We start from the raw sequence: 17,619 nt of genomic DNA on the forward strand, positions 1-17,619 counted from the left end.
AAGATCGTCTGTCTGCTCCCTGATTAATTTTCTTTCCAACACTTTGCTTGTTTTAATGCCACAAGAGCAGGTTTTTGGAGCAGATGGGAATGACCGTCGCTGCTTACGGGGAGCACTCCGACTTCCTGACTGATGAAGGTGTTCATTGCATTTTCCAGAATAATTTTTATATTCACAAGAGCAAATTTATATGTGAACCTTGACAGGTCTTTCTTGAAATATTTAAGTTTATGAATCATACCAGGAACTAAAATGAGCTGGAACAAAAAGTGTGTACCTATCAAGTACACAAAATTGGAGAAATGATGTTATCTCCACCTTTGAAAAAATTTATATTTTTCTCTCTCTATTTTGTCCCCTTCAATTCAACCTCTGAATTCGCTGTTTCTTAACAACTCCTCCATCTCCCATCGACATCCCTTACCCCCTCCCTCCAGGTCACATCAGGAACATGGAAATGGCCCCGAATACAAGCTTGAATGCAAACAAAATCATGGATGGTTTGCCGGAACATAAACACAGCGATAAGATTGCCGTGGTGGAGTTTCGAAAGAACTTTCAAAGCCTGATCTTCATCGCCTCCCGATCTTAAAGGCTACGCCTCGGACAGACTTTGAACATTCGGGTCAATTGCTTAAGTCACTGCGATGATGACAGGAGGGAAGTAGGCATCAATGAAGTTCCATTGGTGGGATGCCGATTTGATTATTTCACCCCTCTTCTTTAGTATCAGTTTACGATACCGTCGTACCACTTCCTTTACTCTCCTTAAAATCATGTTCTCCTCTTCCTCATTCTTTCGTCAGACGAATACATAGGTTAACTTCAGATAACATCACCGTGGTTCACCGGGCCCTCTACGCTGAACTTTATTGACCGGAACAGCGTGAGGGTTGTCTCGACACATTTTTGTCTTGCTTGATGGAACTCAAGCCCAAAACAGTTTCCTCGAGATTGAATGTTTATACAAGCTTTTGCACACTCACGACCATCACACAACACCCTTTGCTTGGTGGTCCGTGGTACTGGCTTGGACAAATCTCTCGATCTACAAAAGGCCTTTGTGGAAACTGCTCATTTCTCTTTTCTACTGAAGGCAGATTAACTCCCCCCCCCACCTCCTCCAAACAACCCCAGAAAAAAAATGTCTACATTTGTGCCAAGGCATTCTCAGCACGTACAGGAATGCACGTGCATAACTTGTGAGCTCGAATGGCAGCTCCGTCAGCGTGGAATTCCTGGGGCATTTAAAGCGGTTTGCAGTTTGGGTTTTGGAATGCCTGTTTATTTCCTTATTCCGCTTGTGGAATGCGAGGCCGACGAGGACTCGTAAAGCCCCAAACTGCTGGCGAGTTTCGCTGCATTGTGCGTACGCACTCCATGCTCCGCAGCATAGATTATGGGAGAAAATGACGCTGAGCTGAGTAAATACTCAAACAACAATTCCTGCTCTAGAAAGGTAGGAAGTGGTGTTGAGAATGCAGCGTAATTTCAGGTACGATAGAGCTGGATTAGTCGCCAGGACCCCCAAAGAAGTTCCTTCGTTAAGCTCTTTTTCGTTTTTCTTTCAATGCTTCCCCACCTGTTCAGTGGTCAGTGCCACTAAGACGTAAGGAGCATGGGGCTGTTCAAGCATACCGAGTGAAGAGGCCTGCTCAGATGTGCAGAGATAAGGCCGTTGAACATAGCACTGATGAGAGATAAAATCTAAAGCAACATAATTCAGGAAAATAAATGCAAAACGCTGCCATCGTGTGCCTCATAGAAAGAACATGGCAGGCTTGGAGTACGTTAAAAAAAAAGAGTTGGCTTAAAGGACCATTATGATGTAATGGAAATAAATAAAAGAATACCTTGATCTAGTCCAATATTGATTTTAAATCCAGTTTGTAGATAAGCCCACGAATGGGGAAATGCAGTGTTAGACCTCCTTTTAAGTAACGATCCCAATATGGTGCAGGAGGTGGGAGGTAGGGGAGCCGATTGACTTGAAATTTGAAGACAATTTGCATATTTGGTCCTTGAATTCAACTACCAATTATTTTGGAAAATCAACATCGGCCAAAGGTTAACAACTTCGGTGTAGTTTCTAAAATCCTCAAATTTCATCCGATTGACTTGAAATTTGAAAAGGATTTGCATATTTGGTCATTTAATTCAACCACCAATTGTTTTTCAGGTCAACTTTGTTTTAGGGATTTCGCAAGTATCGTGCTGTGCATGACATCTTTCTTCTCCTTTTTTTGTTTGTTTGTCTGTCTGTCTGTGAGCTAGATTATCTCAAAACGTTACAGACGGGTTTGGACGAAATTTAGTGGACAGGTTGGGTGTGTGATAAGGACAAATTGATTCGATTTTGGTGAAGATCCGGATCCAGATCCAGATATGAGAACTTAAAAAAATTTTTTTTTAAGTAATTCTTCACCATACGATATATAGCATATATCAAAATATAGCATGATATTTCAAAACGTTGTAGATGCATGATGACAAAACTTGGTGTACGAGTTGGTTCGATGGCAAGAACAAGCCAATTAGATGTTGGTTCATGTCAGCAGATTTGGACCATCATTGGGAAAAAAAAGTAAACCAGCCTGGCGGAGGTATGCGATCTATCGAGTGCCATTCTAGCTCCATTCTGCAGCATCAGCTGCATTCAATTATTTACATTCTCTTTCCAATAAGGGGCAATTTATTGATTTATGGTCATGTTTTTTTTTACCTCTATCCCTGACCACCATGCTCCACACGTACACTTTCCCCTCACTCCCATTACTCCAAGATTTCCTTCCAAACTTTTCCCTTCTCTTCCTCACACCTCTCACCCCTCCCCTATCCTCTTTTCTCTCACTCGTCATCCTTCCCTCTCTTCCTTTTCTCAATTTAAACTTTTCATTGAACCCCCACTATGCAACCCATTCCTCCATAATAAATACATGGCAATTAGTCATTATTCCATTTCACCAAAATCTGTTCAAAACCTCCCAGTAGCCACTATACGCTTCCATTCATGTACGTGCTTCGTATAACAATCCGCCATCCTTTGTCTCCAATTGGCCATTTCAAATACAAGCAGTCTGGTTTCTGACACTCTTCATTGAGCTTCTTTAAATGCGTCCTTAACTTTAATTCCTCTAACTATCGTTGAGAAGAAAATCTGTTTTTCGCTTTCGTTGCTGTTCGTACTCCTTCGACATCTCACATTGTGCCGTCCTTTCCAGAGCACCCCATTGTTGTAGACTGTGGGTCATTTGGAATCTGCTTAAAGGAATAAGGTGAATCTGGATCAACAGTGCCCCCTGCTCTATGGTGCTCCTCTACTGCCCGAGTTGCAATAAGAACCGGGCAGGTGTGTGAAGCACAATCTCGTTGAGTTATTGCATGTACCAGTGTACTTGTTAAGTGACCCTTTTGCCAATACTTGCAGCACGAACTGCGCACACAACACTTGCAGTGGCCTGCAAACTGTATGCAAACAGCTATGTTATTCAAAAAGGTCATATTGTGAGGATTTTGAAGCACCCCTGGAATATTTGATGTAATAAGCTATGCTTTGTCGGCCAAGCCAGGGGAAGACATTAAAAAAAAATTCTCAACAATCCGAATAATGTCCAAAAATGTGTCGTCAAATTAGCAAGAGTTGACTGTACCCAATTACAGAAAAAAAACCTCTCGATTCTGAATTGGACAATTTACTAATGAAGCTGTACCTCATGTAAACTGTCTCGCTTATGGTGATGGTCGCGGGCATAAATGTGAGGGTGGACCCTCCTGATAGTGCTTCTCTACCACAATATCTATAAAAGATGGGACCCACTCCAACGATCACCCATCTGTAGAAGTGTTGATAAGCCGGTGAATGGTTTGGGCTTATTGGCTTTAAAACAGAGTGGCCTGCAAAAGTAATCACCCCCTGCCAATAATACCAGTTTCCTGTTTGCCCGGCTACTGAGTTTGGATGGGCGATCTGATCTGGGTGGAGTCTGGGTGGGATGATACATCTTCCACTTCTTAATGATGGGTTTCACCGTGCTCAAAGGGATCATGAGTGATTTTAAAATCTTCTTATAACCCTCTCCTGAACGGTGCTTCTCCACCACTTTATGTTTGACTTCTTTGGAAAGCTCCTTGGTCTTCATGTTTGCCTTGTTGGTTGACCAAGTGAGTTGTACCTTAAATCTCCTTAGATAAGTGGGGGAGATTAATTATCAAGTTAAACCACCGATTACACACAGGTTAAACTTATTACACTTATTTTGTAACTTTGCAAACAAATAATTTACTCCTGAAGTGATTTCGGGTTCATTAGATAAAGGGTTTGAATACTTATGCAACTGAGAATCATCTGATTTTTGCTGTTAATCAAGCTTATTCACATTTTATCTGCATTTTTTTTAGCTTTGTCACTTTGGAGTAGTTTGTGAAGACTCGATATATTAAGCTTGATTTGAAAACATCATGAAATAAGCTCAGGTAGCAACAAAATGTGGAGGTGGTAAAAACTTGTTTCAGCCACTGTATGCCTTACACTCCAATATATTTTTCAAAGAGTGACCTTGCAACCAGTGTCTCCTTTTTTTTCCCCCCTTTCTTATAAACCAATAACCACCAAACCATGTGTTGCACCAAATCTTAATGCTAACTTACGATCCACTTTATTTACCAAGTCTACCACCAAGTAATCATCTTTTGTACTTAAAAAAAATCTAGGAAGAGGTAGAAAAAAAAGCCACGACATTTGTGGTCTTCTTCGTTGTATTATCGCTATGCTTTCTCAAAAAATGTCTTGTTCGTCTGTCATCATCTCGTAGTGTCCAATGAGAGTGGGCTTTGCTTCACATGAGCAGCCTATCAATGTCTCAGCACAACTGGCATGGTGACCCCATGACCAAACACAAAGAGGAAGAGCAGCAGGTGAGTTATCACTGGCACCCAGAACAAATTCCATCCAATTTCCTGCCTGAATGTGCAGGACCTTTCACCAGCGGTACAACCGTGTCTCAGCAATGATGCCACAAACAGGCTGATTGATGTTCAGCGTTTAAAAGGTGAAGGGCACAGACAATCCCCGTAAGTTTTTTTTTTTTTTTTTTTTTTTTTTTTTGTATACCTTGGTCGAGGCTCGTATGAGAGCTAACACACAACTCACAGCAAGGAGGCATGAGACAAGAGGGGCGGGAGTGGAAGGGACAAAACATTGGGGAACAGACACAGGTGAACTGTGGAAGGGAGAGGGATGGGGATGGGACGGGGAACATGGCGAGGGGAAGATGGACATTAAAGGGACTTTCAGGAAGGAAAGCAGGAGAATTGAAGGAAGTGGGCTTGGGTGGATTATCGGGGGTAGAAAAGATCGAGGATTTGGATGGGGGAAGATAAGAGGTGGTGGTGAACAGCTGTTTTGAAAGCCGGAAGGGAAGAATGGGAAAGAATAGAGTGAGGAAGTTTATTCACAAGTTGGCATCCATGGCGAGGAGGAAATTCCTCCTTAGGAAATACCCCGCTGAGTGCGGTGAGAAATGCGGCGCCATTGTTGTGACGTCGCTGTTACCCAGAGAATCCCGAGAAGTTGCGGCACTTTCCCCGAGCTCATTGGCTGTGTTTGTCTCATCTAGCACTCTTGTGATTTGTTGCATGTTAACGTGTGTGCGTGTGTGTGTGAGACAGCCCCACTACAAGCAAAAGATCATGTATAAAAACTAAAATCCTCTCCAATGACTGAGCCACAGGAAAATGTATTGAGGCCCCATTGAGGCCACTGCATTTTTGGAAATAGTCCAGTTAGGCCACTGGTATTGGTGCTGTGTTACAGACACCAAGTTGAAATCTCTGAGGTTTTGGGTTCAAAGCCGGCTGAAGGCAGCAGCGTGAAAGATTTAGATCCAACATTTCTGGAAACCAATCTCTTCTCGGGGGAATTACCCATGTTGCCAATCGGATTGTCAGTAAACACCAACCTGCTGCCTTGTGAATCGCCTTCAAAAAGTCAATGTGACTGCCTCGTCCGGTCTGTTCTATAAGTGATGTCAGTCCACACATTGTGGGCGAATCCACCATCTGCCAAACTTGTTATGGGCACTAAAATGCTATGGAAAGAGTTCAATGCTTTTACAATGGGGGGGGGGGGGGGTTGGTGGTGCAGGTGGTGGTACCATGCGTTGTGCCAGCAGTGATTGCAAGAATTAGAAGTGGCTGGAGGAAGTTTAGGGAGTTGTTACCCCGATTGATGTCAAGGGGTAACCTCTCTTCAATTTAAGGGAAAACTTTATGCAGCTTGCATTAGAAGGGTGATGTTGTATGGCAGTGAAACATAAGTGATCAAAAAGGAGGATGAACGGAGTTGTGAACGAAATGAAATGAGAATGGTGAGGAGGATGTATGATGTGACACTGAAGGATAGGAATCCAAATGTGGAATTAAGAGATAGGTTAGGTATAGAAAGCATTAGTGAGGTTATGCGTAGGGGTAGGTTGAGATAGTTCGGACATGTGGAAAGGATGGGGTCGGGTAGTTGTGTGAAGAGGTGTATGAATATGAATGTGAATGGAAGGAGAGCTCGAGGCCGTCCGAGGAAAACATGGGATGTGTTGTTGAAGGACGATGTTAGAGTTAAAGGGCCTAACAAGAGGGCGAGCAAGGGATCGTGCCGCCTGGAAAGCAGCCATTAGGTGAACCATGGCTTACACATGCAAGCATGGAAACGGCTGGATGATGATGATGATGATGATGATGATGATGATGATGATGGAGCAATTTCATTTTCTTCAAAATTCATAATACCAAAATCAATATGAATCACAGTGAACAAAGGCAGCGATTGGCTGATCATTCAAACTCATGTCCTGATTTGGGAGGCTTGTGAGCCATACAAAAAGATGTTTCTGACCTTCAGGGTCTTTGGAGAAATGTGGCAGCAGAGCGCCTCCTTTGGATGATGTTCTGGACTTGATGGACACGATTCCTAAAGAATCAGCATCAGGGAGAGGGGGGAGGGGGGGCAGTGAAAGGTAAAAATGGAAAAAAGCTCAAGGTGCAGAATCACCCGCTTAGTAAGTGGTGCAATTAACTGACAGCTTGTTTTCTCACATATGTGAGGAGGTGAGTTTGCAATTGGACACCAACACTTGTGGATGTGAATTAGGGCCAGCAGGAAAGGAGATACGATATGAGAAAGGATGATACGACATCACCACTGGCATTTCTCTAAAATGGAGAACTTAACGGAGTCGAGACTGCACCTCTGCTTCTCCACAATTTCAACCTCTGCCTCTCCACCTCATCACCAGATATTCCAACTTGTTTTTTTGCACAATTTCTCCTCCGCATGCAGTGCCTTCAGAAAGTATTCCAACCCCTTGACTTTTTCACATTTTATTATGTTCCAGCCTGAATTTAAAATTGATTAAATCGAGTTTTTTTTTTTGTCACCGATCTACACATAATACCTCAAAATGACAAAGTGAAAACATGTTTTTAGAGATTTTTACAAATTTATTGAAAATGAAAAACTGAAATGTCTAAATGACAAAAGTATTCAACTCCCGAGTCAATACGTTGTATACGTGCCTTTGGCAGCGATTACAGCTTCGAGTCTTCTTGGTACGTCTGTATCAGCTTTGCATATTTGGATTTGGGGATTTTCTCATTCTTCCTTGCAGATTTGCTCAAACTTTGTCAAGTTGGACCGGGAGCGTCGGTGAACAGCAATCTTCAAGTCTTTCCACAGATTCTCAATGGGATTCAAGTCTGGTCTTTGGCTGGGCCACTCAAGGACTTTCACATTCTTGTTCTAAAGCTATTCCAGTGTTGGATTGGCTGGATGTTTGGAGTCATTGTCCTGTTGGACCATAAATGTTTGCTGCAGTCGAAGGTCTTTTGCTGGTTCTGAAGCAGGTTCTCCTCAAGGATTTGTTTGTATTTGGCTCCATTCATTGTTCCATCCTTACAAGTCTCCCAGTCTCTGGTCTCCCAGTGCTCAGTTTTCACCAGACGCAGCGTTTTGCATTCAGGCCAAAGAGTTCAATTTTAATTTTGCCTCATGATCTGAATGTTTAACATGCCTTTTTGCAAACTCCAGGCATGCTGTCGTTTACCTTTTTCTCAGGAGCGGTTTCCGGCTGGCCACTCTCCCATAAAGCCTAGATTTGTGAAGCGCTGCAGAGACTGTTGTCCTTCAAGCAGGTTCTGCAATCTCAGCCAAGGAACCCTGTAGTTCTGTCGGAGTTGTCATTGGGTTCTTGGTCGCCTCCCTGACCAAGGTTCTTCTTAGCCAGTTGCTCAGTTTGGTCAGACGGCCAGCTCTCGGAAGAGTCTGGGTTGTTCCATATTCTTTCCATCTCATAATGATGGAGTTCACTGTGCTCTTGGGAAGTTTCAACACTCTAGAAATTGTTCTATACCCTTCCCCAGATCTACGCTTCCTCACAATTCTGTCTCGGAGTTCTATGGACAGTTCCTTGCATTTCATGGTCGAGTTTCCACTCTGACATGCACTGTCAACTATGGGACCTTGTATAGAAAGGTGTGTTTCTTTACAAATCATACCCAATCAATTTAATTGGCCACAGGTGGAGTCCAATCAAGTTGTAGAGACGTCTCAAGGATGATCAAAGGAAATTGGATGCATCTGAGCTCAATTTGGAGTGTCACAGCAAAGGGGTTGAATACTTATTGACTCAAGACATTTCAGCTTTTCATTTTAATACATTTGTAAGAAATTCTAGAAAACGAAATTACACTGTGACATTATTGGGTATTACGTGGAGATCAGTGAAATTTTTTTTCTATATTTAATCCATTTTAAATTCAGGCTGTAACACAACAAAATGTGAAAAAGTTAAGGTGTGTGAATACTTTCTGAAGGCACTGTCGATATCAGATCAGATCATGAACCATGCTCTATACAGAGTGTACGTGCTGCCAAAGCAGTTTCAATGGCTGGGGTAAGATGCTGGATGAGTTGCCACTATGACACAGGAAGTTAGGGCAGAAATTTGTAAGGTGTTCATGGTGCCGGCGTTAACTCGCCTACTCTTCACCAAGGACACCGTGGGATCTTTAATGTCCACCATATAATGCGGGCAAACAGAACACCCAGTTTAACATTTATCCGTGTTGCGGCATACACATTGATGAATCACTCTGGCTGTGAAACACCGGGATAACAGTTTATAGTCGGGTCAGGATTCAAACCCAGATTGACAGCTTAGAGGCAAGTGTACGACATACATCTCGGCTATTATATTTACATATATATATATATATATATATATATATATATATATATATATATATATATATATATATATATATATATATATATATATGTACTCTACATTGAAGTCGGACCAAACTTCCGATCTGCATCTACCCATCATGTGTATATGTGCTGTGGGTATTTTAAAAAAATATTTTGAAACAAAAAATTTGTGTTTGGACTAGAAGTCACCAAGCAGCCATGTTGAAGTCACAGTTCTCAGTTGACACATGAGAGGAATGCATGTTATGTTTTCATTCCTTTATTAGGTCATCTCTACCGAGATGACCTAATAAAGCCGGACCAAATGTCCGTACGTCCATCCGTCAACAATTTTTCTTTCCAGTCTTAATGAAACTTAGTATGTGGGTCGAAGTCGATGAGTGTTGCACAACGATATAACTTTTGTCCGGGTTCAAGGTCAGGGTCAAGGTCACGAGGTCACGTAAGTTATAAAAATCGCCATTTTCAAAACCTATCTTGTCTGCCATTCTACAAGATATTCGGCAACTGTTTATTGATTTTGATAGTAAAAAATATTATCTTGTATCTAACGGGACAGATTTTTGAATTTCCTTCCCGTTTGATCGTCATGTGATCTGGAAGATGGTCAAAAACGCCGATGCGATTCGCAAAGAAGGAAGGAAGGAGGAATGAAATATAAATAGAAAACACATTTTTAGCCTTTTATATTTATACATTTTCTGCCGAAGGTGCAAAAGTTTCAAAACCCGAAATGTAAACGTCGGCATTTATTTTCAAAATATAATTTCGCGCACGTGCCAAAATGCAGAGTCATCTTTAACCAAACTGCGCAGTTCGAGCTGTGCAGTAGAACTGCGCAGTAGTCATCGGTCATAACTGAACATTGAGAACTTGTGGTATTATAGAGATGACCGTCACCCCCACACGGGGGTAATTTTATTATTCAAGATTTTAAGTATTTTCGTTAAAAAGAGCCTGTGTCTCCATTGCCACGTGTGTTGAGGTGTTATCAATTGCACAGCAGAGGTTTTGAATAACGTGAGGACAAGTGTTTTTAATAATGTGGTGGTGAGGTGTTTTTTAATGACATGGCAGTGAGGTGTTTTAATGACATGGCAGTGAGGTGTTTTAATGACATAGCAGTGAGGTGTTTTAATGACATGGCAGTGAGGTGTTTTTAATGACATGGCAGTGAGGTGTTTTTAATGGCATGGCAGTGAGGTGTTTTTAATGACATGGCAGTGATATGTTTTTAATGACATGGCAGTGAGGTGTTTTTAATGACATGGCAGTGAGGTGTTTTAATGACATAGCAGTGATATGTTTTTAATGACATGGCAGTGAGGTGTTTTAATGACATAGCAGTGATATGTTTTTAATGACATGGCAGTGAGGTGTTTTAATGACATAGCAGTGATATGTTTTTAATGACATGGCAGTGAGGTGTTTTTAATGACATGGCAGTGAGGTGTTTTAATGACATGGCAGTGATATGTTTTTAATGACATGGCAGTGAGGTGTTTTTCATGATGTGGGAGTGATATGTTTTTAATGACATGGCAGTGAGGTGTTTTTAATGACATAGCAGTGATACGTTTTTAATGACATGGCAGTGATATGTTTTTAATGACATAGCAGTGATATGTTTTAATGACATGGCAGTGAGGTGTTTTAATGACATAGCAGTGATATGTTTTTAATGACATGGCAGTGAGGTGTTTTTAATGACATGGCAGTGAGGTGTTTTAATGACATAGCAGTGATATGTTTTTAATGACATGGCAGTGAGGTGTTTTTCATGATGTGGGAGTGATATGTTTTTAATGACATGGCAGTGAGGTGTTTTTCATGACATAGCAGTGATACGTTTTTAATGACATGGCAGTGATATGTTTTTAATGACATAGCAGTGATATGTTTTAATGACATGGCAGTGAGGTGTTTTAATGACATAGCAGTGATATGTTTTTAATGACATGGCAGTGAGGTGTTTTTAATGACATGGCAGTGAGGTGTTTTAATGACATAGCAGTGATATGTTTTTAATGACATGGCAGTGAGGTGTTTTTAATGACATGGCAGTGAGGTGTTTTAATGACATAGCAGTGATATGTTTTTAATGACATGGCAGTGAGGTGTTTTTCATGATGTGGGAGTGATATGATTTTTATGACATAGCAGTGATATGTTTTAATGACATGGCAGTGAGGTGTTTTTAATAATGCGGCAGTGATATGTTTTTAATGATATGGCAGTGAGGTGTTTTAATGACATAGCAGTGATATGTTTTTAATGACATGGCAGTGAGGTGTTTTAATGACATAGCAGTGATATGTTTTTAATGACATGGCGGTGAGGTGTTTTAATGACATAGCAGTGATATGTTTTTAATGACATGGCAGTGAGGTGTTTTAATGACATAGCAGTGATATGTTTTTAATGACATGGCAGTGATATGTTTTTAATGACATAGCAGTGATATGTTTTAATGACATGGCAGTGAGGTGTTTTAATGACAAAGCAGTGATATGTTTTTAATGATATGGCAGTGAGGTGTTTTATTGACATAGCAGTGATATGTTTTTAATGATATGGCAGTGAGCTGTTTTAATGACATAGCAGTGATATGTTTTTAATGACATGGCAGTGAGGTGTTTTTTCATGATGTGGGAGTGATATGTTTTTAATGATATGGCAGTGTGGTGTTTTTAATGACATAGCAGTGATATGTTTTTAATGACATGGCAGTGATATGTTTGTAATGACATAGCAGTGATATGTTTTAATGACATGGCAGTGAGGTGTTTTTAATAACGCGGAAGTGAGGTGTTTTTAATGACATAGCAGTGATATGTTTTTAATGACATGGCAGTGAGGTGTTTTAATGACATAGCAGTGATATGTTTTTAATGACATGGCAGTGAGGTGTTTTAATGACATAGCAGTGATATGTTTTTAATGACATGGCAGTGATATGTTTTTAATGACATGGCAGTGAGGTGTTTTTAATGACATGGCAGTGAGGTGTTTTAATGACATAGCAGTGATATGTTTTTAATGACATGGCAGTGAGGTGTTTTTCATGATGTGGGAGTGATATGTTTTGAATGACATGGCAGTGAGGTGTTTTTAATGACATAGCAGTGATACGTTTTTAATGACATGGCAGTGATATGTTTTTAATGACATAGCAGTGATATGTTTTAATGACATGGCAGTGAGGTGTTTTAATGACATAGCAGTGATATGTTTTTAATGACATGGCAGTGAGGTGTTTTTCATGATGTGGGAGTGATATGTTTTTAATGACATGGCAGTGAGGTGTTTTTAATGACATAGCAGTGATACGTTTTTAATGACATGGCAGTGATATGTTTTTAATGACATAGCAGTGATATGTTTTAATGACATGGCAGTGAGGTGTTTTAATGACATAGCAGTGATATGTTTTTAATGACATGGCAGTGAGGTGTTTTTAATGACATAACAGTGATATGTTTTTAATGACATGGCAGTGATATGATTTTTATGACATAGCAGTGATATGTTTTAATGACATGGCAGTGAGGTGTTTTTAATAACGCGGCAGTGATATGTTTTTAATGATATGGCAGTGAGGTGTTTTAATGACATAGCAGTGATATGTTTTTAATGACATGGCAGTGAGGTGTTTTAATGACATAGCAGTGATATGTTTTTAATGACATGGCGGTGAGGTGTTTTAATGACATAGCAGTGATATGTTTTTAATGACATGGCAGTGAGGTGTTTTAATGACATAGCAGTGATATGTTTTTAATGACATGGCAGTGATATGTTTTTAATGACATAGCAGTGATATGTTTTAATGACATGGCAGTGAGGTGTTTTAATGACAAAGCAGTGATATGTTTTTAATGATATGGCAGTGAGGTGTTTTATTGACATAGCAGTGATATGTTTTTAATGATATGGCAGTGAGCTGTTTTAATGACATAGCAGTGATATGTTTTTAATGACATGGCAGTGAGGTGTTTTTCATGATGTGGGAGTGGTATGTTTTTAATGATATGGCAGTGTGGTGTTTTTAATGACATAGCAGTGATATGTTTTTAATGACATGGCAGTGATATGTTTGTAATGACATAGCAGTGATATGTTTTTAATGACATAGCAGTGATATGTTTTAATGACATGGCAGTGAGGTGTTTTTAATAACGCGGAAGTGAGGTGTTTTTAATGACATGGCAGTGAGGTGTTTTAAAGACATAGCAGTGATATGTTTTTAATGACATGGCAGTGAGGTGTTTTAATGACATAGCAGTGATATGTTTTTAATGATATGGCAGTGAGGTGTTTTAATGACATAGCAGTGATATGTTTTTAATGACATGGCAGTGAGGTGTTTTAATGACATAGCAGTGATATGTTTTTAATGACATGGCAGTGAGGTGTTTTAATGACATAGCAGTGATGTGTTTTTAATGACATGGCGGTGAGGTGTTTTTACGAACACTATGGTGCGGTGTTTTTAACGACGCAGAAGTGAGGTGTTTTTAATAACGCGGCAGTGAGGTGTTTTTAATGACATGGGAGTGAGGTGTTTTAACGACATAGCAGTGATATGTTTTTAATGACATGGCAGTGAGGTGTTTTAATGACATAGCAGTCATATGTTTTTAATGACATGGCAGTGAGGTGTTTTAATGACATGGCAGTGATATGTTTTTAATAACATGGCAGTGAGGTGTTTTAATGACATGGCAGTGATATGTTTTTAATAACGTGGTGATGAGGAGTTTTTAATGATGCAGCAGTGAGTTCACTTATTCAATTCCATGCATTTCGGTTGAAACATATCTGTGCCTCTGCAGCGACGTGTGGTGAGGTGAGCGTCGCGAGCCAATCCATGCCAGTATATCCTGTGTATATCAAAATAATCCATCGTAAGTTGTCCAACCTCTGGTTGTATCACACGACCCGATTTTTCAGCCAGCAACAAATAGTTTACCGTGCGTGCCTCCACCAGCCGTTATCAAGAGCAAATTCCCTGTTAACCCACTCCTGGGTATACCAGAGGTATACACTGTGGGCCTCATCAGCTGATCACAAACTTATGCTATGAGTCTTTATGACTTTTTGCCAGTTATAACAACAGTCAATGGCAAGTTTGTATTAAGGAGGTACATTTAAAATATATGGGGTAGGGAATGCAATTAAAGAAAATGGTAACTTAAAAGGATTGGGATTGGGATCAGCTCCCTTTTTGGGACCTTCACAATAGTCTTTAAAATACTTCAACCACTTTTTGGTACTGAGACGGACATCACGTCGAGTCAGATCCAACTTGACGTTTGGAGACAAAAGCGTGATACTAACCCCACTCCAGCTTTTCAGCCATCATTGTCACACAAATAAAACAAGTTGATATTGTTATGTAAGAGCATACGACAGCAGGCAGGTTCTACCGAATGGTGTCGACGATTAAAGAGAAACACCACGTTCATGGTTTATTCCAGTTCCAAAACAACTTGCTGACAAAATTAAACCACAATCGCAGGTGAGTTTGGGCCACTGAAGGTGTTCGAGGCCCCGTTACACGTTGCTTTTAAATCAAGAAACACTTTTTAAGAGATCTACAATCCACATTGCGATTAGCCAAGAGAAACCCCATTGATTTATAAATAAATAAATAAAAGGCACAGGTTATGAACCATGGAATTGAACACACACCGTTGGCAAGGTGTGATGGGCTAGCAAAGGGAAAAGAGCACGAGGTGAGACGCACTTCTTGCGGAACAAGATGAACGCACGTCCAACATCTCTCCCGCCATGGTTGCGCGTTCTCGAAGAATGAACACAAGCAACTACTGGCGAAAAAGGGTCCCCTTTTTTACCTCTCATTCTGCACTGTTTGTGAAGGTGTTTGCCATTAATATGCATCCTCAAACATCTCTGTAACTTGCCAGGGCGTGGGATGAGGGTGGGGGTTAAAGGTGGGTTGAAGCGTCTGTAATTCCAACCCAAGATGATGTGTCTTTTGAGATCTGATTTATGGCTGTTGGGGGAAATGGTGTGTGAAAGAATCCAGCAAAGGCTTGAAGTTCGATATGGCCTTGAAATAAAGAGTTTGAGAAGAAGACAAAACAACCGTACTTGGGTGTGACGTGGTGATTTCAGGAGTTGTTTTGGGGGTGGGGGGCTCGAATTCTCGTGACTCACCAGGTGGGGGAGCGGGGTTGGAGAAGGTGCCCTTGTGGGTGAGGTGTTCACATCACGCAGTCGTCGCTCAGAGTCTGAAAGCCAAGAGAAGTGTTAGCATACGGGAAATGTAGCGCTAAACACAATCGAAACGACTGCACAGCGCCTGGGTAAACTTGAAAGTTATCTCGTGCAAGGTTCTAGGATTTATCTGCAATTCACACACATGTTTGAAAAGACCACATAATCGTTTTATTGAGGGGGGGGGGAAAGAGACATTAATCCGGCTGTCCCATCTGCTGGCATTTGCCAGTGCACCTTGACAATCTCACAATGCCTTTCAAAATGAGTCGACCACTGTTTACGGGTACCATGACCAAATCGGTGTCCGAATCGAATGCACCGATGGCAGAGCCAGTCCTAAATGATGAAACCGCCAAACCATGTCGAATCCCCGTCAAATATGAATTTCATAGGATAGGACAAAAAATAATCGAACCACAACTACCACTACTACTACGATTACTACTACTACTACGACTACGACTACGACTACTACAACTGGCCTCAATTATTCCGACACTATTGTGGCTTTTATCAGAGAACGTTTTTAGACCAAGTCTTTCATGAACCAGGTGGCTAGGCCTGACATTCGATTGAAGGTGCAATAATTTGTAATTTGTTCAGGGGGGTCTGTGATAACTTGCCCACTCTTAGTCAATGACACAATCAGTGGGATTTTAACGTTTAAAAAAGGGTAGTGCTGGCGGACGAGTGCTCTGACGTAACATCGATCTGATGGACAGATTCAAACCCAAACTTCACAGGTCACAGGTGATTATGCATACCTATAAACCATGCTGCCAGCTCTTGAGTTGGGACTCTTTTACAGAGTGCAAGAAATTGAATAATTTGCTCGATATGTAGCTTAATAACAATATATATATATATATATATATATATATATATATATATATATATATATATATTAAACATAAATACACACATACGCCTGGTGTTGGCTTGGTGGTTAGGGTAGCTGGCTTAGGATCTTAGGGTCCTGAGTTTGAGCCCTGTTGGCTGCTGAATGAACAACAGGTGGGGTTGACTCAGCATGTCATCCTTCCTTGGTTGGTGAAATGAGTACCAGTGTACTCGTCGAGGGGCACAGCATCAGCAGCACAGCTGCACTTCCAAGATATGATAGCTAACCTGCCAGCCAAGCTGCCATAAGCAACAGCAGATACACACATAACCAACAGAACGATAAGAGGATTTCATCTTCATTCATATGCAGCACAAGACTGCGGGGGAGCATCATTGGCTGAGGGTGTGGCTGTGCCACTGGTTAGAGCAGGAATTTGTAATTTGTTCAGCGTGCTGGCGATAACTCGCCGACTCTTCGAGAAGGATTCCATGGGATTTTTAACGGCCATCGACTAATGCCAGCAGATGGGACATCCGTTTAACGTCCATCCAAGGGACGGCACACAAATTGATGAAACACCGCGATGACAATTTAGATCTTGGTCGGGATTCGAACCCAAGCTAGATAGCTTTGAGGTGAGTATTTGTACCTCTTGGTCATCCTGTCAGCCCCGATAAGAGGATTTCATTAAGAGTTAAGACATGAAGACAATTTCACAACAATTCAAATTCCTTCGACATTATCCACGAAGCAGCTTGATGGTGGAGTGGGTAACACCTTGAATTGTTGCACGGCCCTCACTGGAGTGGGTTTCATTTCCATAGCTGCTCAGAAATCTGGCCTGGATCTGCATGGAAAATCCCAGAAATCTAGATATGGGCATCAGGGGTCTATGCCTGGTGTTGGCTTAATCGTTAGGGTGGTGGGCTTGAGATCCTAGGGTCCTGAGTTCAAATCCAGTTTTTCTGTTGAATTAATACCAGGTGGGGTTGACTCAGGCTGACATCCTTCTGAGGTTGGCAAAAATGAATACCAGCTTGCTGGGATGATCGACACAGGATACTCAAATGGCTCAGAGTGGTCACCTGTCCAGGATTGTGCCCAATAGCCGAGGAAACTGCTTCGGCAGCATCGACCCTCTGCACAGAGTATGGTCCCAATGGATGGATGGATGAGGGGTCTATTTGGCCCCCCCCAAACGACCCTCATAAAGGTCAGGCATGGGATCTCAACCGCATTCCAGTCGGTTTCAGATCAAAATCAAAACATA

General features: G+C 41.2%; 1 protein-coding gene across 3 annotated transcripts in view; it reads right to left on the minus strand.

Moving 5' to 3' along the window:
* The window catches only part of LOC147010589 (actin remodeling regulator NHS-like), a 139,476-nt gene that overhangs the window by 26,057 nt on the left and 95,800 nt on the right, over positions 1 to 17,619 (minus strand). For 2 of the 3 annotated variants that reach the window (XM_085859240.1, XM_085859239.1), the window contains exons 3-4: positions 15,443 to 15,516; positions 6,887 to 6,961 (exon numbers count right to left, since the gene is read on the minus strand). In XM_085859240.1, coding sequence (XP_085715366.1) covers positions 6,887 to 6,961; positions 15,443 to 15,516 — 149 coding nt within the window. The remainder of the gene's footprint in view (positions 1 to 6,886; positions 6,962 to 15,442; positions 15,517 to 17,619) is intronic. The other variant, XM_085859241.1, reaches the window with a different exon arrangement.

This window comes from Eptatretus burgeri, chromosome 16 (genome assembly GCF_056783735.1).
Source record: "Eptatretus burgeri isolate ZD-2024b chromosome 16, Ebu_testis_v1, whole genome shotgun sequence".
NCBI classification, from domain to species: Eukaryota; Metazoa; Chordata; class Myxini; order Myxiniformes; family Myxinidae; genus Eptatretus; species Eptatretus burgeri.